The sequence below is a fragment of the Ictidomys tridecemlineatus genome, chromosome 9 (genome assembly GCF_052094955.1).
Source record: "Ictidomys tridecemlineatus isolate mIctTri1 chromosome 9, mIctTri1.hap1, whole genome shotgun sequence".
Classification (NCBI taxonomy): Eukaryota; Metazoa; Chordata; class Mammalia; order Rodentia; family Sciuridae; genus Ictidomys; species Ictidomys tridecemlineatus.
In genome coordinates, this window is record NC_135485.1 from 112,874,961 (window position 1) to 112,893,005 (window position 18,045).

At 39.2% G+C, this 18,045-nt stretch overlaps 2 protein-coding genes across 2 annotated transcripts in view; both read right to left on the bottom strand.

The window, feature by feature from the left end:
• Herc5 (HECT and RLD domain containing E3 ubiquitin protein ligase 5) overlaps window positions 1-1,549 on the bottom strand; it is a 50,258-nt gene extending 48,709 nt beyond the window's left edge. The window contains exon 1 of the mRNA XM_078021929.1: window positions 1,139-1,549. Within this exon, the coding sequence (XP_077878055.1) occupies window positions 1,139-1,403 (265 nt within the window). The 5' untranslated portion in view covers window positions 1,404-1,549. The remainder of the gene's footprint in view (window positions 1-1,138) is intronic.
• A 5,689-nt stretch (window positions 1,550-7,238) lies between these two features.
• Window positions 7,239-18,045, bottom strand: part of Herc6 (HECT and RLD domain containing E3 ubiquitin protein ligase family member 6) — a 46,094-nt gene continuing 35,287 nt past the window's right edge. The window contains exons 17-23 of the mRNA XM_078021930.1: window positions 16,750-16,893; window positions 14,124-14,290; window positions 13,002-13,065; window positions 11,682-11,752; window positions 9,884-10,067; window positions 9,694-9,796; window positions 7,239-7,877 (exon numbers count right to left, since the gene is read on the bottom strand). Of these exons, the coding sequence (XP_077878056.1) occupies window positions 7,645-7,877; window positions 9,694-9,796; window positions 9,884-10,067; window positions 11,682-11,752; window positions 13,002-13,065; window positions 14,124-14,290; window positions 16,750-16,893 (966 nt within the window). The 3' untranslated portion in view covers window positions 7,239-7,644. The remainder of the gene's footprint in view (window positions 7,878-9,693; window positions 9,797-9,883; window positions 10,068-11,681; window positions 11,753-13,001; window positions 13,066-14,123; window positions 14,291-16,749; window positions 16,894-18,045) is intronic.

Consider the following 18,045-nt stretch of genomic DNA (forward strand, 5'->3'; position numbering starts at 1 on the left):
GGCTGGGGGTGAGGGCTGGGGTTGTGGCTCAGCGGTAGAGCGCTTGCCTAGCGCGTGCAGGGCCCTGGGTTCGATCCTCCGCACCACATAAAAAGAAAATAAAGGCATCATGTCCAACTACATCTTAAAAAATAAATATTAAAAAAAAAAGACTGGGGGTGTAGCTCAGTTGTAGAGCAACCCCGCCACGAAAAAATACCGCTTTAAAATCACTACCTTATATCTCAGAGGGTTCATAAATTTCTAATTTAAAAATCCACACACCTCCATAAAAGAAAAAGTCGGATAGATGATTTTAAAAGTTTAAATTGTGCACAGGAAGAAATAAGGTCAACAAAAGGCAAGGCAGAAAAATATCACAACATATACGAGAGGCAAAGAGCTATTATTCAATATCCAAATTGCTATTACAAATAAATAAGGAAAAAAAAAAAGATCCACAATTCAATTTTTTAAAAGCCAGGTAAGGATTTGAACAGGCAGTTGATCGAAAAAGGAATGCAAATGGCCAATGGAGAACTGAAAAAAATGCTCGATTTCACGCCAGTTAAATTCACAACAACACAACAGTAAGACACCATTTACTTCGGACCAGAATTTTCTAAAGATCAATAAGATAAATCAGAACCACCATACGGGGATTAGGATCCGATCCAAGTGCAACTGAAGGCCAATGTTATACCGTCGCGGATAAAGATAACTGAAGCCTCTAAAAGGCTCACAAAATCGGGGAGAGTGGGTGGTGGTGTGTGTTGCGGGGGGAGGTGGAAATCAACTTTGAACGGCAACCACTTATAAAAGGACCGTGGCTAAGAAGATGAAGATGCTCTCCGTACACTCCCACGCGGGTCACTTTGCAAAGGACGGTCTAGTTTTGACCCACATCCTGCGAACTCCGCGACCAGTGGGGACCGGGGTAAAGGGAAGTTCAGGTGCGCTGCACCGCGAGACCACCGGAGCCGGGCGCGCGTCCGCCGCCTCAGACACAGCCGCCAGCCAAATGCCCTTCCGACCGCTCACACCCGTACAAGGTGAAGGACAGCACACAGCACTCCACCCCTCTCAGGGAAAGCGACAGTGCCAGCCACGCCACCCCCGACTCGAGACCGAGCGGATACCTCCCGCACGCCCCACTTACTGGGCTTCCTCGCCCCGTCGCTCCTCGGCGGCAGCTGGTGGATCTCGACGCCAGCCCCGCCGCGCTCCAGCACCGCTAGGCGCCTCGACGTGCAGCATATCTGGCGCGTAGTCTCGGACCTCCGGAGTAGCGCGCTGTGGAGACCCGAGGCGCTGGGGAAGAGCCACAGTCCCGCGCAGTGCGGCTCCACGGAGCGGGACGCGGCAGCCCGGCCGGGATTCGAGCGCGCGCGGCCCCGCGACCTCCTCCGCAGCCTCGGCTCCATCACTGCTTTTTTTTTTTTTTTTCTTTTTGGCTCCGCGGCCGCGAGGCAACAGGAGAACGTCGAGGACCGCCAGTCTCCAGCCCCGGCGTCGCGCGGTGGAGCTGGAGTCAGCGCCGCTGGCGTCTGAGATTCGATTCCGCCCCTGCCCCGCCCCTGCCCCGACGCCGGGCTCCCCACGTGCTGTTTGGGGGCGGGGCCAGCAGTCAACGGAGAAAACGAAACTGTTTTGTTTGGGTTTTTTATTTGTCAGGCGAAAAGGAAATTAAAAGGGAAACTCCCGAGCGTTTCGAAAGGCTTGGGAGGCGGTCCGAGAAAGAAGTCTCTGGTAGGGGGTAAAGTGGGCCGAGGAGGTCGTCTCCGGGCTGGACCGCGGCCACCTGAATTCCTGGACTGGATGGCTTTCGAGGAAACTGCGATTCCGCTAGGAGGCACCCTGACGCTGGCCGATTCTAGAGAAGGCTGTAGGGTGAAAACACAAGCTAAAGTGTATTTAGCGTCTGTTCCAGGTTCAAACCATAGAACGGAAATGAAACTGAAGAAGAAAGCTGGGCAGTCAGTCCACCCCCTTCTCACCCCACGCACCTTCGCATCTTCGTGCCTTGTAAACAGTGATCTGTCCTATTGTCAGTATAGTTTGGCCTTTTCTAGAATTGTACACAATGGAATCATACCAAAGTAGTCTTTTGTGTCTGATCTTTTTACTTAGCATAAAGCTTTGAGATTCATCCTTTTGTGTTGCCTAAGTATCCTCCCTTGTTACTGCTTTGTGCATTCTGTGATATGGATATATCACAATTTATTTATCCATTCACCAATTGATGGTCGTGTTAGTCCTTTCCAGTTTGGGGCTACAGTGAAGAGAGCTGCTATGAATATTTGTGCACAAGCCTTTGAGGAAACAAATGTTTTCATTTCCTCTGGGTAAATACCTATAAGTGGTATTGCTGTATCTTTTGATAAATGGTTGGATATCTTCAAAAGAAACTGCTAAGCGCTTGTACTCTGAAGTACATTTTACATTCTCTCCAGCAATTTATGTCACTCCACACTTAACAGTTGTAGTGTAACTTTTGTTAACAGTTGTAGTGTAATCTTGTTTTGGTTTTAATTTCCCTAATGACTAATGATACTGAGTGTCTTTTGAGTGTACTTATTTTGCTATCTATAGCTCTCTCTTTGGTAAAGGGTTTATTGAAATCTTTTGCCCATTTAGTAAATCAATGGCTTCACGTATCTGAGGGTTCTTTCTATATAATATTAGGATTCTTCAGATGTTTTATACCATGTCCTTTATTAAATATTTATATATTTTAAAATATTTATTTATTTGCAGATGAACACACGGTATCTTTATTTTTATATGGTGCTAAGTATCGAACCCAGTGCCTCACACATGCAAGGCAAGCAGTTTGCCACTGAGCTACAGCCTCTTAAATATATATTTTGTAATGTTTTCTACCAGTCTGTGGCTTACCTTTTCATTTTATTAAAATTGTCTTTTGAAGAGCGAGTTATATTTTATGCAGTTCTTTCATTTTTTCCTTTTGTGTTGTTTTTTCATCCGAAAACTTTGCTGAACACAAGATTGCAAGATATTCTCATTTGTGTTCAAGAAGTTTTACAGATTTAGGTCTTTATTGTATTCAAACACATTATTCTTTATAGTATGGGGAGAGAGTAAAGGTAGTATTTATTTTTTTCCATATGGACTTCTACTTGTTCCAGCTTTGCCTATCTCCATTAATTTTCGTGATTTGTTTCTGGATTTTTAATTGTTCCATATGATCTGCTGACCTATATATCTGTTTTACTCTACCCACACACTGTCTTATTTACTATAAATCCTGAGTCCCAAATTCAGTTCATATGATAGGGGCTGGGATTGTAGCTTAGTGTAGAGCACTTGCCTTACATGTGTGAGGCATTGGGTTTGATTCTCAGCACCACATACAAATAAATAAATAAATAAAATTCCATCAATAACTGATAAAATATTTTTTTAAATCAGTTCATATTTGCATGTCAGCATTGTCCTTTTTCAGTATAATTTGCTTATTCTAGATCCTTTGCATTTTTACATATACTTTAGGATCAACCGATGATCAAATTGATCAATTTCTACGAAACAGACTGTTGTGATTTTGCTTGAGATTGCATTGAATTATCAGTTTAGCAGGGTGCTTTAGCTAGTAGCCCCAGCTGCTCTGAAGTCTGAGGCTAGAGGAAAGCTTAAGCCTAGGAGTTAAAGGCCAGCCTGGAAACATAGTGAAATCATCTCAAAAAAAAAAAAAGTGTGTGTGTGTGTGTGTGTGTGTGTGTATGTATGTATATATATATATATATATATATGTGTGTGTGTGTGTGTGTGTGTATGTATGTGTATATGTGTGTATGTATGTGTATATATACACATACATACACACACACATATACACATATATGAATTTTGGAAGAGTTGGTTTTTTTTTAGTGAACATGATCTCTCCCTCTACATTAATTCAAAGTTTTCTTTCAATTATATTTTATAATATTAGTGTATAGTCATACATATTTATTAAAATTATCCTTAGATATTTCTTGTTTTTTGATATTGTAAAAGGTACTTTTTTCAAATTTCAATTTATAATTCTTGTGACTACATAGAAATACAATTAGTCTTTATACAGTGACCTTGAATCCCGAGACCTTTCTATATTTACTTAATAGTTCTAGTTTTTGTAGATTCTGAAAATAAGGCAGTTTTGTTCCTTCCTATCCAATCTGTATGCCTTTTATTTTCTTTGCCCTCTTGAATAGATTCCTACCTCTAGTAAAATGATGAGAGATGGTGTTAGTAGGAAAGCATTAAGTCTTTTGCCAGTAAGTATGAGCTTAACTACACAGGCTTTATCAGGTTGGCAAAGTTCCCTTCTAGTCCTTGTGTGCTGAGAATATTTATCATGCATGAGCAGGTGTTGGATTTTGTCAAGTTACTTTTCTGTCTGTACTAATTGTATTTTTTCCTGTTAATATGGTAAAATGTAATCGACTTTTTAATGCATTTCCAGGCTAAACTCCCACTTGCTCATAGGCATTACCCATTTTGTTTTGTTGTATGTGTTCAATGTTTTAAAATTTGGATTTTTGTATCTCTGTTATTTTGTTCTTTGTCTTTCCTCCCCCCCACCCCGCCACAGCACTGGGGATTGTACCCAGGGCCTCAAGACATGCTAGGCAGGTACTACATTCTCAGCCCTTTTTATTTTGAAATTGAGTCTCACCCAGTTGCCCAAGCAACTTGAAATGTTCCTGTCTCAACCTCCCGTGTAGCTGGGATTATAGACATATACCACCACACCTGGCTTGCCTCTTTTTGATACTGGGGTATTGCTGAGGTAAAAAAACAAACCAAAACAAAACTAAATGGGAAGTGTTCCTTCTTCCCTGGCTTTCTGAAGGATTATGTATCAAATTAATACTGTTTTTTTCCTTAACTGTTTAGAACAATTCATCCATTTGCATTAAACAAACAAAAAAAGTAATGGTGGTAAAAGATCAGGTACTGGGGAACCCTTAAGTTTAGAGATTACCTTTATTTTATTTTTTTTCTTTCTGTACTGGGGATTGAACCCATGGCCTCACACATTAGGCAAGCACCCTACCACTGAGCCACATCCCCAGCCTGATTACTTTTTCCTTTAAAATTCAAATAGAATAAATACAATTCAAATAGAATTATTCCACTTATTAACGTTGAAAACAGACAAATCTAAAGTAACTCAGGATTTCTTTGAGGGCTTATAGTTTTACTGACCCTGTTATATCTAGTGACCCTGGCAAGTTCTCTCTGTTCTGTATGTCTTCAGGTGACCTCTGTCCTTTTTTCATATCAGAACCCAGTATGGACTTGGCCCCATAGTCTTCCATTTCCCCAGCTACCACTAGTACCACTAACACAAGGCTTCTGGAATGGTTAGGACAGCAGCAGGAATTTGTAGAACAACTTACACTTAACTTTTTTTTTTTTTTAAAGTACCAGAGATTGAACCCAGAGTTGCTTAACCACTGAGTCACATCCCCAGCCCTTTATTTTTTATTTTGATACAGGCTCTAAGTTGCTTAGGGCCTCAATTAGTTGCTGAGGCTGCCTAGGAACTTGCCATCCTCCTGAGTTGCTGGGATTTCAGATGTGTGCCACCATGCTTGGCTATACTTTGTTTTGTACAGTTAAAATAAGGAGATGATTAAAGTATGATTTTATGAAACACATTTTATTGCCACACAAAGATTTTTTTTTATGTTTGAGGAGAATAATAATGGAAATAAATTTCACAGAGAATATATTCAATAGGGAAGATACATAAACCACATAGTGTGTAAGTTCCAATTTCATTGGAGTCTAATTATTAAAGTCTACAGTGGCACAATTAGGATGGAAATTAAAAGTTTGATCGTTTCAAGTATCCCTGCGTAAGAGTAGTTCTCAGCAGAGACTAGACATGTGGGCAGTGCTGGTGCTGCCTGGCCAGGCTTTGGGACTTGGCTCAAAGGCTACCTGGACAGCCCTGCCTGGCAGAAGCTCTTGATCTTTGAAGAAGTGGTCAACACAGTGTGGTCTGCCACAACCTAAGCTCTCAAAGTGTTTGCCAAACTCTTGGGTTTAATACGTATTTTGGAGTCTAATGGTTGAAGTCAGAAACTCACATATGGGTTCTGATAAAGCATGATATAACATTCTCATAGCAAAGGGCTTACCCTTCAAGTTGTTATCACAGAAAAAATATGGCATTTGCCAGTAAATGGGTGGAACTGGAGAATAACATACTAAGTGAAATAAGCCAATCCCAAAAAACCAAAGGCCGAATGTTCTCTCTGATATGTGAATGCTGGTCCCTAACAAGGAAAGGTAGGGAGGGGAAATAGAGAAATAGGAAATATGGCAAATTTTGTATTTGGAATCATTTCAAAGCTACATAATTTTTTTTTTACTTTTAAAAAATCTTTATTTATTTTATTCTTATTTGTTGCTTTTAGCTATACATGACAGTAGGATGTATTTTGACATATTATACATACATGGGTTGCAGCCCATTATAATTTTGATCCCATTCTTGTGGTTGAACATAATGTGGAGTTACATTAGTTGTGTATTCAAATATGCACATAGGAAAGTTCTGCCTATTCATTCTACTGTCTTTCCTGACCCCATTTCCCCTTCCTTCTCTTTATTCCCATTTGTCTAATACAATGAATTTCTCTATTTCCCCTCTCTACCTTTCCTTGTTAGGGGCTAGCATTCACATATCAGAGAGAACATTTGGCCTTTGGTTTTTTGGGATTGGCTTATTTCACTTAGTATGTTATTTTCCAGTTCCATCCATTTACTGGCAATGCTATAGTTTCATTCTTTGAGGCCGAGTAATATTCCGTTGGCTACATAATAATTTAAAATTTAACATTAGGTAGAACTGGTCCACAAAATTCATTAGTTATTTGCTATGGCAGTTACAACTCCCTTAATTTACTCTATAGCCACAATAATGACACATTTTAACTTCACATTTCCCCAACTCTAAGTAGGAGTTCCTGCTTGGGCTCAGTGTTTCACCAAAATAATTATAACTGCTTTTAGAATGATTCTTCAGTGATTTAATGAATCCTTTAATATTTAAATTTTTCTATCCAGCAAACTGCTAAAATAAAAACTTGAGATTTTACGTAACATAAAATATGCATCTACATAGCCTTAAAACATAAAAATTAGTTTACATTTTATTTATTTTTTTCAAACTTGACAGGCTTTCAGACTTGCATGCAGTATATTAGAGGTGCAATAATTTTTTAAAAATATCAATATTATTCATATTCAGTTTATTTTTAAATTGTTCAGGAGATAATTCAGTAAAAGCAAACATTCTAGTAGCAAAGTTAGGGATACAGGAGATGATGTTGTACATAATTTTGTTAAACTAAAAATACTATTCTTTTTTTTTTTGGTACTGGGGACTGAATCCAGAAGCACTTAACCACTAAGCCACCTCCCCAGCCCATTTTTATATTTTATTTAAAGACGGGGTCTAACTAAATTTCTTTAGGCCTCACCCAGTTGCTGATCCTGGCTTTAAACTTGCACTCCTCCTGACTCAGCCTCTGGAGCCACCAGGATTACAGGCCTATGCCTTGCCCAGCAGAAAATACTATTGTTGATAATACTGAGAGGCTTGGGTGCCTGAGGCCTTCATGAGACTCTGAAAGGTGAGCATTACAATGTGATGTCACATGGGTGACAATGCACAAAGCCTCTGCTGTTGTTGATGGCTACTTGAAGTGCTTCTTGCATTCTTTCCATTGTAGAATATTTAGGCAGGTATAGAATACTATGACATGTCAATGATCTTGGAAAGTCGTTTTCACTGCAAGTTGTGGGACAGCGAAATTGTATTCCTACATCCTGTATGCCTCTTACATGCAGCCTATCACGTCCTGTAAGAAACACTAGAAAGGAATGCAATTTGGTTAAGGTACTTCATAGAAAAGAGCAAAACTTATGAAAATAAATTAATGATGACATTTACTAAATGTTGAGTGTTCACACATAGAAAGAGCTAGAAATATCATGGACGTTTGGTTTTTGCCCTCCATGAGTTCACGATCTAATTGCCAGGAAATTACATACATGAAAATATAATAGCGAGATATAAAGAAGTTTAATTTAGCTCGACTAGGAAATACAAGTTTAAGAGTCAACTGGAGGAACTGAGACTCAGGGCAGGGAGAGATGGCATGTTGGTCTGGTCAGGGAGACCTCAGAGAGGTCACACTGGCTAGTTCTCTAGTAGGAGTTGGATGAGCTTTCAAGTGTGAAGGAAAAACAAAATGGAGTAGCATTGGCTCACAGCACCAAAAATGAAATCAGGAGGTTAACCAGATCTCAGACAAGTGCATAGCTAACCTTTGAACTGGTCTGTAGACATGGGCATCCTTGGAGCTGGCCTTTGAAACATTGTTAACCTTTGTTGACCTTCTGTACAGTGGACCCCTTCCCCCAAACTACCCAGAGACTGAAACCACACCCAATCCCTTTCTTTTAAGATGACTTAACTTTGGCCAGCACTAATCATAATTCCTGACTAACAAGGGCCCTAATTCCCAACCCACTTGCAGTTTAAAGCTATAAATACAGCTACCATCTGTAAAACTTTGGTGCACACTTGTTGTTTGAATTTGTGTTCTCCCAAATTTCAATCCTAATTAGCCCCAAATAATTTTCTTTGTTCTTGACTAGGTTGCTTTATTGTTGGCCAATACAAGGTAGGGGGAAAAACCAAGGGGGGATGATATAAGTGAACTCATTGAAAATACAGACAGTTGAAGCACTGGGATAAAGCAAGTTTCCCTTTAAGAGAGGATTAAAAAGGTAGTTTGGACTTGTTAGTGAAGAACTCACAATTATTTGCAACAACATATTCAGTGGCAACAAAAATAACAGAGTGTGTATCAAAAATTGAAGTGGGCCTGTTGGCACATACCTATAATCTCAGCAGTTTGGGAGGCTGAAGCAGGAGAATCACAAGTTTAGAGCCAGCCTCAGCAATTTAGCAAGGTCTAAGCAATTTAGTGAGCTCCTATATCAAAACGAAGTAAAAAACAAAACAACAACAACAAAACCATCTGGAATAAGGAAAGAGGTCATAGTCTAAAAATGGGATTAGTTAGTGTGGAAGACTTTGTAAAACAGCAATATGTCTATTACTCTTATTTATTTATTTTTTTGTACCAGGGATTGAGCCTAGGGGTGCGTAACCACCGAGCCACATCCCCAGTCCTTTTTATATTTTGAGACAGGATCTTTCTAAGTTGCTTAGGTCCTTGCTAAATTGCTAAGGCTGGCTTTGAACTTGCGATCCTCCTGCCTCAGCCTCCCAAGCTGCTGGGATTACAGGCATATGCCATCGTGCCCGGCTTCTTTTATTTTTTTAAATGGGAAACAGGCTTTTTTTTTTTTTTAATTTTTAATGTTTATTTTTTAGTTGGCAGACACAACATCTTTGTTGGTATGTGGTGCTGAGGATCGAACCTGGGCCGCACGCATGCCAGGCGAGCGTGCTACCTCTTGAGCCACATCCCCAGCCCAGAAACAGGCTTGTGTAAGGAAAAGAATGCTGTTCTAGAAGGCAGGGAACCTGGTCCTTACTCCGTACTCTGCCATTAACACATGTGACCTACCGTTAAGAACTTGACTTCATTGCAAACAAGATAATTGTCTTAAAAGATATATAATTGTAGACCTCTCTGATATTGCAGTACTTACGGAGGAATTTTTTCTTTTCATCCAAAGTTAACTTGTGGAAAGCTTTCCAAAACATCTGTATAGTTGGATGTGATCTGCAGTACCCGTCATAATACTGGGAATTCTTGAGAGAAAGGGAAAAAATGTTTTTTTGGGAATGGAATATATACAAGTTGTTTGGAAAACTGGGTATACTTTAGGTATCACCTACCTTTTCAAATTGTTCCCAGTCATAATTAGTATCTCCAGTTATCGCTGCCATTAGTTCCTCAGGCTGGAAAGGTCTAATTATCTCCCGGTTACAGACTTTATAAAATCCTCTATGAAATTCCTCATAAACTGCCTTTACAGAGATGTTGAAAATGTAATCAACACACCTAGAAACATAGTCCTGCCTTGAGAGAAGGGGAGAAAAAAAAAACAAAAAATGGCCAATGGCCCAATGACTAGGGAAAAAATTTTTATATTTATATATATATAAACCGTTTCTATTGAGAAAGAACATAAATTCGATCTACACAGTTCTTCATTCAGTCAGGAGAATTCTTTAATAACACAAATCTGAATACAGATGCTCCTTGGCTTGATTTACAATGGGGGGGGGCATCCCAATAAGTCCATTGTATGTAAACTGAAAACATCATAAATCAAACTCGCATTTAATACCCCCTAGGGTACTGATCATCAGAGCTGAAACACACAGTTCGCTATAGAGTACTAGTTGTTTCCCCTCATGACCCTGTAGAGCAGCTAGGATTTGCTGCCTCTGCCCAGCATCAGGAAGGAGTCTTGTGCCACTTGTTGCTAGCCCAAGGAAAAATCCAAATTCAAGATTTGAAGTACAGATCCTATAGAATACATATGGATTTCAGACCATTGTAAAGTTAAAAAGAATGAAAGCTGAATCATCTTAAGTCATTCTTCTGCTAAAAATCTTTCAAAGGCTTCACATTTTACTTAGGGATAAACTGCAAACCTTCCTAGCTAAGGTCAAAAACCCCTCTATGACCTGACCCTTGCCTGACTCAGCAGCCTCTTTGCCCTTCTATTTTCATCTCTGGCCATACTGACCTTCAATTGACCTGCCTGGCTGTCTCTCATTAGTAGGTAGCTCTACAATGTAAATTTCCTCTCCAGCACGTCCTGTTCCTTTACCTGACAGCTGCTGTCAATCATCATATTTCACTATGAACGTGATGTTCTCAGGGATGCTTCTTCTGTTTCTCTCCCTCTCTCTTCTTTCCTCTTCCCACACGTGTCCCTTTACAGAATTATTTCTTGCACTGCCAGATGCAATTTCCACTACATGATGAATTTTCTAAAGGTATGTGGTATGGTTTAGATAGGGTCTGAGTGTCCCCCAAAGCTTTGTATATTAAAATCTCCATTGGGAGGCATAAATGGGTGTGGAAACTTAATCTGACTGCGTTTACACACAGGACCTTTGGGAGACAATCAGGGTTATTTCAGGTCATCCCAGTGGAGCCCTCATGACAGAATACTGGTGGCCTCTTTAGAAGAGAAACCAGAAGAGACATGCATGTGCATTTCTCGACTTTTGTCTTGGTATGTCCTGTGCAGCCTCAGAACTCTATTGTCAAGAAGGCCATCACCAGATATAGGACCCTGAATCTCCAGACTCGTGAACTAATCAACCTATTTTTTTTTTAAATTTACTTTGTGGTATCAAGGATTGAACCCAGGGCTTTGTGCATGCTAAGCAAGCACTCTACCACTGAGTTATAGTGCCAGCCCATTTCTTTTCTTTATAAAGTTACCCAGTTTCAGGTGTTTCATTACAGTAATGGAAAATGGACTAACATAGGAGGGTCACTACAGGAGGCATTTTCACCAGAGACATGATTATCTGCAACCCTTTAAGCAACCTTTGGGAACTAGGATACCTAAATCAACTCCTCTCTTCCCTCCCTGGAACCAGTGGTATGCTGGTAAATGATACAAACATTTTATGAATATTCAGAGTAGAGAGTCTAGGTGGTAAAACTTACTTATTGCTTTGGTCCACAGGTACAGAGATTCCATTTGGAATTAAATCAACATCAGTTTGATCCCAGTGTATCTGTAACCACAATGTTTTCCATACTAAACATGACTGTAAGTCTGAATAATCAACCACCCCACAATACCACTATTTCCAGACATTTTTCCCTATAAAATTTACAAATGATTTTGTCATGTAGTTAAGCCTTTTAAATACACATAAACAATTTTTAAAACTTACCCTAATGCATGTTGTATATAGATTTCAAAAGTGAATTATTATTTATCTGTTTTCATTGTTTATATTAATTGAGTAACTGCTGTATTTTTGGTGAACTATAGATATAAGGTATCAAACAAGGAGCAAGTGGGCAAAAGCTTTGTAGTACACAAGTGAAATATCTTTCAAAAAGTATGGATCCAGGTTGTGGTTGTGGCTCAGTGGTACAGTGCTTGCCTAGCATGTGTGAGGCACTGGCTTCAATCCTCTGCACCACACAAAAAAATATTAAATAAATAAATAAATAAAATAAAGTTATTATGTCCATCTATAACTTGAAAAAAAAAAGTATGGATCTGCCAGGCATGGTGGTGCACACCGGTAATCTCAGTGACTTGGGAGGCTGATGGAGGACAGTCACCAAGTTCAAGACCAGCCTCAGTAATTTAGTGAGGCCCTAAGCAACTTAGTGAGACCCTGTCTCAAAATAAAAAGTAAAAAAAGGCTGGGAATGTGGTTCAGTGGTTAAACACCCTTGAGTTCAATGCTTGGTGTGTATTTAAAAAAAAAAAAAAAGTAGTTCGGATCCCAAGCCCAGCCCAAGGGTGTGCTCCTATAATGCCGGCAATTCAGGAGGCTGAGGTGAGAGATTCACTTGGGTCCACCTGCTTGGATACTAGACTGGGCAACATAGTAAGACCCCCATCTCAAAAACAAACAAACAAACAAAAACAAAGGATAATGTATTTAAGACACTAAAAATTATTTTTAAAAATCACAGATTAGGAGCTAGGATTGTGGCTCAGTGGGAGAGCGCTCACCTAGCACGTGTGCGGCCCTGGGTTTGATCCTCAGCACCACATAAAAATAAATAAAGTGAAGGTATTGTGTCCAACTACAGTTAAAAAATAAATATTTAAAAACAATATGTAAAAAAAAATCACAGATTAGGGCTGGTAGTATAACTCAGTGTATTGAACTTTCTTAGCATGCACAAGGTCCTAGGTTTAATCCCTAGCACCATCATCAAAAAAATGAAATCAAAACAACAACAATAAACCCTAATAGATTAGAACTAAACAGTGACCTAGCTATCATTAATACTCACAGAAAAATATATGAAAAGTTCTTCCATATCAGCAGCTTCAGCATTTAGAAGACATTGCAAATTCCTAGTGAAAAATGCAATTTAAAAAATTATATTTGTTCATTTTATGAAATTTCAAAAGTAATAAATATTTGGTGGGAAAAACTGTGAACAATATAGGATGTACCAAATGCAGTGTAAATTTCTTCTCCTCCACCTTCCCACTCCTCTTTCCATTTGATTTTTGGACCATGGCTATCCTATAGACATTTGCAGTGTATTACGAAAAGTACAAAAAGGAACCCCTTCCTCTAGACCAGTGATTCTCAACCAGGGATGATCTGCCTCTCAGGGGGCATCTGGTAAAGTCTGGAGACATCTTTGGTTGTTACAATGAATGGGAGGGCTGATGCTGGCAAAGTGGGTAGCAATCCCAGATGCTTCTAAGCATCCCACTGTGCCTAGGACAGCCTCACACAAGAAAGAATTAAACATCCAGGGGGCCACTAGTATAGCCCAGTGGTAGACTGCTTCTCTAGCATGCAGGAGGCCCTGCTGTTTGATCTGCAGCACTGAAGAAAAAAAGAAAAAAATTTAAATAGTCCAAAATGTCAATCCTGCCAAGGTTGACAAACCTTATTAGAATAAATCTAGCCAAATTATTCTCCCACCAACAGTGCATGAGCTGGGCATGGTGGTGTATGCCTGTAATCCCAGCCTGTAACCACTAAGCCACATCCTCAGTCCTTTTTATATTTATTCTTATGTACTTATGTATTTACTTACTCATTGGCATTGATGATTGAACCCAGGAGTGCTTAACCGCTGAGCCACATCCCCAGTCCTTTTTATTTTTTATTTTAAGACAGGCTCTCAGTAAGTTGCTTAAGGCCTTCCTAAGTTGCAAAAGCTGACTTTGAATTTGCACATCTCCTGCCTCTGACTCCTGAGTTGCTGGGATTAGAGACGTGCCTCACCATGAACAGCTAGGTTTACTCAATTTAAGTAATGCTAAAATTCAGATTCATCTGAAGGATATACAATATTGAAATGAAAGACCTTATCTATGTATTTCTCTGTATAATATTATTTATTCTTAAACCATTGAGACTTACTAGATATAGTCTTAATATATTTACTTACTTCCCCAAAAGAGGACTGAGTTCTTTTAAATCTTCCAATGATGGCTTTTTGCAGAGAAGTTTCTTATACAGAGCCAGTGGGAAAGAAAGATTGGCAACATTTAAATTGTACAGGGAGAGTCCACAGAGTATCCCAAAGAGGAAATAGTTCTTCTTCTCAATTGTGGGCTGGAAAAGGAAGTATAATAAACAAACAAAAAAACAAAACCCCAGTTATTTTAAATGGTCAATTATAGAAAGGGATAATGACTTTAGTAATGAAAATTTCTTAGTTCCCTCTTTCCTATCCCTGTAGAAAAATCGACACTGAGGAAGAAGGATGTACTTCATCTCCCATTTCCAGTCAGCATCAGGTCGTCAGATGCGCATCCCATGACTGAAGTTCTCTTTGGCACTGCAGCTGAATAACTAAAACCCTTCAATTCAGCAATCTGTAATTTAGAACCAGTTGGTAATGTGTGTGGTGTCTTATCACTGCATCGTATATATAAAATGTTTCAGGAGCAAAAGGATTATCTTGTGTACTAATTCTTATGTGGAAACATCAAGAGACATTCAATAAATGCTTGCTGACAGACTGATAAAAAGTCCCACCATGGCCACACCTTAACTGTTCCTATCTTTTAGAGATTCATTAATACTCAAAAAAAGTATGAAACTCTTTTCAGTATTTTTTCACATGCTTTCCTCCTTCTCTTCATCTTCCCTGTCCTTTCTTTTTTTTTTTAAGTTGTTGATGATTTTGTTTATTTATATGCACTGCTGAGAATCAAACCTAGCATCTCACACATGCTAGGCAAGTGCTCTACCACTGAGCCACAACCTCAGCCCCTTCCCTAGTCTTTCCTCAATCATGTCATTTGGGGGAAGAGTTTGAAAGTATATGAGAAAGGGGACCAATAAATAGAGTCAATATGTGATTAGAACTATTTGGTCTATGCTACTAACAGAGAAATGATTTTTTTGTTTGTTTGTGTGGTGCTGGGAATTGAACACAGGGCTTTATACTAGGCAAGCACTGTACCACTGAGCTACATCCTAGCTCAAGACTTTTTTTATTACTTTAAAAAAAATAAAATTTTTACACTTCAAAGATCATTTATAACTATTACAGAAATCAATCACTTGTAGCCAGGCATGGTAGTACACACCTGTAATTCCAGCAACTTGGGAGGCTGGGGCATGAGGATTTTGACTTCAAAGCTAGCTTCAGCAATTCATCAAGGCCCTAAGCAACTTAGCAAGACCCTATCTCAAAATAAAAATGAATGAGGATATGAATATATATATATATATATATATATATATGAATATTTATATATATATATATTTTTTTTCAGGATTAAGAGTTATTTCTAGGACTCTTAACAGCAACTTCTCTCCTAATTTAAAACACTCAAAATTACTACTACTCAAAATTCAGGATATATCCTAAACATCTGTCCATCAGAGACTAGGTATATAGACCATAGTATATCCATATAATGGACTAATACTCTAGAATGAAAAAGAGTGAACAAAGGATGCATGCCAAAACATGGATGAATCTCAGCAATAATAATAACGAAGCCAGGGGCAGTGGGACACACCTGTAAGCCCAGAGGCTTAGAAGGCTGAGGCAGGAGGATCATGAGTTCAGAGCCAGCCTTAGCAATTTAGTGAGGCCCTAAGTAATTTAGCAATACCCTGTCTCAAAATAAAAAGAGCTGGGGATGTGGTTCAGTGGGTAAGTGCCCCTGGGTTCAATCCCCTTATACCAAAAATAAATAATTAATAAATAAATAAATAAATACTAATAATGAAAAAGAGGCAGTAAAGACTACACTATGAACTCATTTATAATTCTAGGAAATTTAACCACTCTGTAGTGACAGAAAGCAGATCAGTGGTTGCCTAGGCACTGGGGGAGAGGAGTAGGAGAGAAGGTGAGCCAAGGATAAGAAGAAACTTGGATTATGGTGAGAATGCCATGGATATATAAATATGTCAAAGCTTATCAAATTGGACATTTTAAATATGTACAGCTTATTATATCTTAATTATACTTTATTAATGCTGTTTATTTAGCCAGGTGCAATCATGCATGCCTATAATCCCAGAGGCTTGGGAGGCTGGGGCAGGAGAATCCAAGTTCAAAGCCAGACTCACAATTTAATGAGGCCCTAAGCAATTTAGCAAGACCCTGTTTTTTTTGTTGTTGTTTTGTTTTGTTTAAAAAAAAAAAGGCCAGGGATGTGGTTCAGCAGTCAAGTTTACTCCTACTAACTGGAGTTCACTCCCTGAAACCCGGGGCGGGGCGGGGGGGGGGGTGAGCATGTATGCATGTTTGAATCACTGGGGGATCTTAATTAATATATTTCCAATTCTGTAGGTCTGGGGTGAGGCCAGAGATTCTGCTTTTCTTTTCTTTCTTTCTTTTTTCTTTCTTTTTTTTTTTTTTTAGATTCTGCTTTTCTACACACTCTCAGGTGAGCTATAGCTGCTGCTCTGTGCACCATATGAGTACTACTTAATTCAGGAGTTGCAACTCTTCATGAGCTCATTTTACATTATTTTCTATAGTTTCATATTGCAGTATATGGCATACTTTTTCTGTTTTGAAAACTGTGAGAAAAGAAATCACTTACGTTGACAGGAAACCACATGTAGGAATTCTTTTCAGGATACATGAACATGCCATAGTTTGGCTTGGTCATCTCTTCAAACATACAGTGGAAGAACTCTGAACTGACCCCTCCATTCTCAGGACGAATTTCTTCAATAAACTCAACCTAAGGAAAAAAGAAGAAATTCCCAGGCGCTGGTTTAAGATACAATGCTTGACCTTTACGGAAAAGTGTTCAATTGCTGATGACTATTGCTACAGTCACTGGAGTTACCACAGTCACACAGTCCTTACCTCCTTCCTCACAGTCTAATTTCCCTCAGTTGGCTGCTGAGGGAGGCCACAAGCCATCTATTTCCAGGTGGCTGTAGTGAGTGCATGGATCCTTTAGACTGCCACGCGCACCAAGAGAAGGGGACTCCAGCAAGGCGTAATGTTTCCCAATTATTATCTAGAGCCTTGAACCAAATTATCTGGTACCTTGAACCAAAATTTTGATTTGCTTCAAACCTCTGGGCCATTAACTTCCCCAATTATTCTTTCTTCTTATCTGTCTTCATCTATCCCTTAGCTTTCACAACCTTGGCTGAGGTTGACAGCCATTCAGTTTCTCCTCTATCTTCATCAGAGCTTCCACTAAACAGCCCTTCCAGTCTGTCTGGGCACGAGACCTTTACAGGGACAGTGAGACCCTGTTGACCACAGAACTTCATGTGAGGAATCAATATTTATAGTCCCCTTTTTAAAAAAAACTGTCTCTACTTTTGGATTTGGGTTTTGTGGCTGAGTCCTCATGTGGTTTCCCCCCTAAACTATTCCTTTTCTACTTCTTTTCTGGCTAATTTCCTTTTCTCTCTCTCTCGTTGTGTGGCTGGGGATTGAACACAGGACTTTACATGCTAGGCAAGCTTTCTACCACTGAGCTAAACCCCCAGCTCAAATATTTTTTTGTTGTTGTTGGTGCATTATAATTATGCATAATACTGGGATTCATTATGCCCTATTCATACATGCACATAATTTGATCATTCCCATTACCTTCCTTGTCCCTCCCACCCTCGATCTATTTGCTCTATTCTACCAATCTTCCTTATATTATTATTGTTATTTTAATTACTGTTATAATTATATCTATCTATCTATCTGGGATTCATTGTGGTATATTTGTACATGGACATAGTATAATTTGGTAGTTTTTATTCCCCAATACTTCCTCAAAAGCTTCCCTCTTCCCTCTCTTGATCCCCTTTCTCTACTCTATTGGTCTTCCTTTGTGAGATCTCCCCATTCTTTTATTCCTTTTTTTCCCCCCACTTGG